Source organism: Lactuca serriola, chromosome 3 (genome assembly GCF_051521515.1).
Source record: "Lactuca serriola cultivar US96UC23 chromosome 3, Lser_US96UC23_V15, whole genome shotgun sequence".
NCBI classification, from domain to species: Eukaryota; Viridiplantae; Streptophyta; class Magnoliopsida; order Asterales; family Asteraceae; genus Lactuca; species Lactuca serriola.
Genome location: NC_136410.1, coordinates 50,204,714 through 50,209,185, shown reverse-complemented (window position 1 = coordinate 50,209,185; position 4,472 = coordinate 50,204,714). Strand labels below are relative to the sequence as shown.

The window sequence follows — 4,472 nt, the reverse complement described above, 5'->3', positions numbered from 1 at the left end:
AGGGTATGATGCGATATGGGTCATTGTGGATCGTCTGGCCAAGAGCACCCACTTGCTAGCTATTCGGGAGAGCTCCTTTGCCGAGAAACTGGTTGATGTATATGTGTGCGAGATTGTCATTGGTCATGGTGTTCCAGTTTCCATTGTATCCGATCGGGATGTTCGTTTCACTTCTCGATTTTCACAAAGTTTCCCCGAGGAACTGGGTACGAGATTGCAATTTAGCACTACTTATCATCCTCAGACCTACGACCAGAGTGAGTGGACTATCCAGATGCTTAAGGATATGTTAAAAGTCTGTGTTATAGATTTTGGTGGGAGTTGGGATTCCTATCTTCCTCTGGCTGAGTTTTCTTATAACAAAAACTATCACTCCAGTATTGGTGTGTCGCCTTTTGATCTTCTTTATGGTAGAAAGTATCGTACCCCGGTTTATTGGGGGGTGGTCAGCCATAGGTTTATGGGAAGGACCAAAGTGGTACTTCAGAAGATAGATCTTATCCAACAGATTAGCAGAGGTTGCAGACAGCTCAAAGTCGGAAGAAGAGTTATGCCGACATACGTCGATCTCAGTTGGAGTTTCAGGTCTGCAATATGGTTTTACTGAAGGTATCACCCTAGAAGGGTGTAATACACTTTAGTAAGAGGGGTAAGTTGGGGCCCTGATTCATCAAGTTGTTTTGGGTAGTTGCCAGGGTAGGTAGGGTGACCTATCAAATGGAGTTGCCTGAGGAGATCAATCAGATTCATAATACCTTCCATGTTTCTCTGCTTCAGAAGTGTATAGCTGATGATTCAATTGTGGTCCCTTTGGATGATATTCAGGTTGATGATGACTTGAATTATGTTGAGAGGCCAACGACGATTTTGGATAAGAAGACAAAGGCCTTGCGTAACAAGGTGGTATCATTGGTAAAATTTCAGTATCATCATCGGAAGGGTTCCGAATGGACTTGGGAACCCGAAGCAGAGATGTGTGAGCACTACCCTGAGTTATTCGCAACATCGGACTTCGAGGAAGAAGTCCGATTCAAGTGGGGGGAGAATTGTAACACCTAGACATCATATATTTTCCTTTTTGACCCAAAATTTAAAAATGTTGCAAATTTGTCCTTACACCAAACGTACTTGGGGTGTACGCTTGGAGTAAGTACCAATTTGCAACATATTTAAATTTTGGGTTAAAAAGGAAAATATATGATGTATGGGTGTGTTCTTGTGCTTGTAAAGGAGGAAGAAGGTGGTAGATCATCTTGGAAGCTCAAGGAAACTAAGATACAAAAGTATCTCACCCTCAAGCACCCTTTGAGGGTATAAAGCTAGAATCTTGATGAATATTTTCCTTGGATCTTGATAGTTCTTAGGTTTTTATGCATTTTGGTCCCATAATCTTGTTGTTCATGAGTATAGCTTGCTCCAAACCATTAGAGTTGTCCTTTTAAACGTTTTAAAGTGCTAAGAACCATACAAATGTGATTTGGTCTCTTTCTTCCCTCCATGCAAGAGTTATGATGCTTTAGTTTGTGTATTAAGTTAGGGTTTTGGTTTTTGGACCCCTTCTAGCCATGGAAAGTCATGGACTTGGTAACTTTATGACTTAGAATGATATTTGGGACTAGATCTGAGCTTTGGACATGAGATCTTAATAGATTAAGCACTTAATGGGGAAAAGTGGATTCAGACTGAGTATGATAGGCGTACCAGGTGGTATGCTAAGCGTATTGGGCAAAGGCCCCTTAGTTTGGATAGATCGCAACTACGCTAAGCGTAGTGACTGAGTATGTTGGGCGTACCCAGTCTGTTTTGACATTACTTGACTTTCTGACCAAGTTTGACTTAGGGACATTTTGGGTAATTTGAATAGTTGTTTGAGTTTAGGTCACTATTTATTGTATAGGTGACCGGTAGAGTCAACAGTTGGAGCACTGATCTGTTTAGCTACATTTCAGACTGTGAGGTGAGTTTTTCTCACTATACTCATGGTTCGAAGGCACCAAGGCCGACCCACTTGGTTATGTATCCTGGTTAGGATGTTGCTATTTTGTAGTGATCTGTTAGATCTGCTTGATTATATGTTACTAGGTTACAACCCGTGGAAACCACGGGTAAAAAGTTTAAAAACAAATTTATATTATTATTAAGAGTTAAGTTTGTTTAGCATTATTTGTATTGATTATGTAAAATTAATATTAATATAAATTTGGAAAAAAGTATATAAATTTGAATATATGTTAAAGAGAAACGCAATCAATCCATCGAAAGGTAAATATGAAGATAACTAAAATGCATCTTTCAATACGTGAATGCTTTATGAAGTGTGAGGGAAAATCATTATTTTTTGATTTGAGGGAGCAATTAAGAAACACCATGTGACATCTATTAAAGTCTGAAAATCAAATATTGAAACAAATTCAATATTATGGATTACAATGCTATATAAACAATAAAATATTAAAATTAAAAAATGTAATAAAAAAAACACAATTGCTTGAAGGTAATGGGTAAGAAGCATTTATAAATTCCTAAAAACTTCCTTATACACAACATTTGAAATTTTGTTTGTAAGTCTACCATCCTTATCTAAAATTAACAATTTCAATCATTCTCTACTTTGAACTCTAGATAAGGCAACATACAACTGTCGATGTATAAAAACAGGATCCTTGAGATACAGACCAACTTTTGATAACGATTGCGCCTAACTTTTATTAATTGTCATTGCAAAACATACAACCAATGAAAATTGTCTTCTTTGAAATTTGAATGAATTTTTTTTTCAGATGGACTTAAAGACATTTTTGGAATAAATGTTTGCTTTCTAATAATAGTTCCATATATGATAATTGTCTCAATAACACGTTTGCCCAGAGATTTCACTTGTAGTCTAGTGTCGTTACATAATCCATTTTTCTGATCAATGTTTTTTAGTAACATAATTGGAACACCGACTTTTTAGAATTAACTTGTGATTTGGCAAACCTGATACTTTAAGACCATTAAAAATATCCGGGGAGTATAAATTGGGATCAAACTGATCATGAACAAACTCTGATTCGCAAAGAGTATCTGAACTTAAATATTCTACTTCGTCTGCGGGAAACAATGCTAACAAACGATTATTGATTTGTTGGACAACTTCATTTTTTGGAGCTAGTATAGCTCTTTCTTGAAAATAACTCGTAGTGTTCAATTTTTCCAAGATTGAAGGATATATAAACTCAATTAATGAACCTATATGATCATGTGGATCATTAATGAGAATATCATCTGAAACATCAATAATCGCTTCACCATCGTTCGAACCACCAACTTTTCCTTCTCCTATATCCAAAAGCCAGTTTGCAAAATGATGTATTTTTCGAATATCAGATGGATCCCTTCCAACGGTTAGTCTCATGTTTTTTGTTAATCTATGGACTTATAACATCACATGGAATGGTGAGGGCATTTTCGTCCTTTGCATATATAATTTTTTTGTCCTTTTTTGTTTTGTACTTTGTAGTACTTAAGAAACGGGAAGATATGATTAAGTTGTGAATGATCCGGATCCATATCAATGATCCGGATCCATAAGTTGTGAATCTAAATTAAAAACTGATGTGTTATTCAGTTCAACAGAGGATACAATCAATAAACACTTTTACTGGAATTTAAAGAATGGAAATTGTAAAGCTGAACAAAATGATTGACAAAGGGCAAAATTGACATCTGATGCATTGTTTACTAGTGTTACACATTCAATACACAAACATATCTCATCTCACAACTTCGTTATAATTTTCGTTTCATACATTACCTCAAATTATAGAAAAACATATTCCCAAGAATGCATGCACCGATTTCATACCCATAAAATATACAATTTTATTGAATTTATTCATATTTGATACATCTTTTTCATAGAGCAAATATACTTATAACACGAAAAAAAGAAAGTAGAATGCTATACTTATATGACAACTCTATTATTTTTATGTTTGGATTATGTGTAAACCATGTCATAAATTTTTGTTTTAGATGAAAATTTAAAATTCGTATATTATACTATTTCTCATATAAAATAAAATTTTATATAAGTACTTATAAAAACCAATAATTATTAACTTAATAGTTTTTTTAGATAGTTAATATGAAAATTAGTTAAAAAGTACAAAAATAAGATTACACAAAAATAAAAAAAATATATATAAATAACAAATAGTATCTTACAACTCACAAGTCACACTTAGTTGATCATTTTTAAGTAAATATTTTATTTTATTATTTAAAATTAAATGATGTTATAGAAATTCATAGGTAAAAAGCTAAATTGTATTTTATTTTCATTATTATGCCATTTGATCATATAATATATATTATTTAAGTTTAAGCATGTTTTTCTTTTGAAGAATAGTTCTGGAATGCGTAATTAGAGTTTTGGGTTCAGAAATAAAAACTATGTTTTTGTTTTAGCAAAATTATTTATTAAAAAA

General features: G+C 33.5%; 1 protein-coding gene across 1 annotated transcript; it reads right to left on the bottom strand.

Moving 5' to 3' along the window:
- Positions 1-2,914: 2,914 nt before the first annotated feature.
- On the bottom strand, positions 2,915-3,397 carry LOC145095238 (uncharacterized). Its single transcript, XM_079033152.1, has one exon. It carries the CDS (start codon positions 3,395-3,397, stop codon positions 2,915-2,917), a length of 483 nt encoding a protein of 160 aa, XP_078889278.1.
- Between the last annotated feature and the right edge of the window lie 1,075 nt (positions 3,398-4,472).

Coding starts and splice junctions, on each gene's coding strand:
- LOC145095238 (XM_079033152.1), bottom strand. CDS start 3,397: ATGAGACTAACCGTTGGAAGGGATCCATCTGATATTCGAAAAATACAT.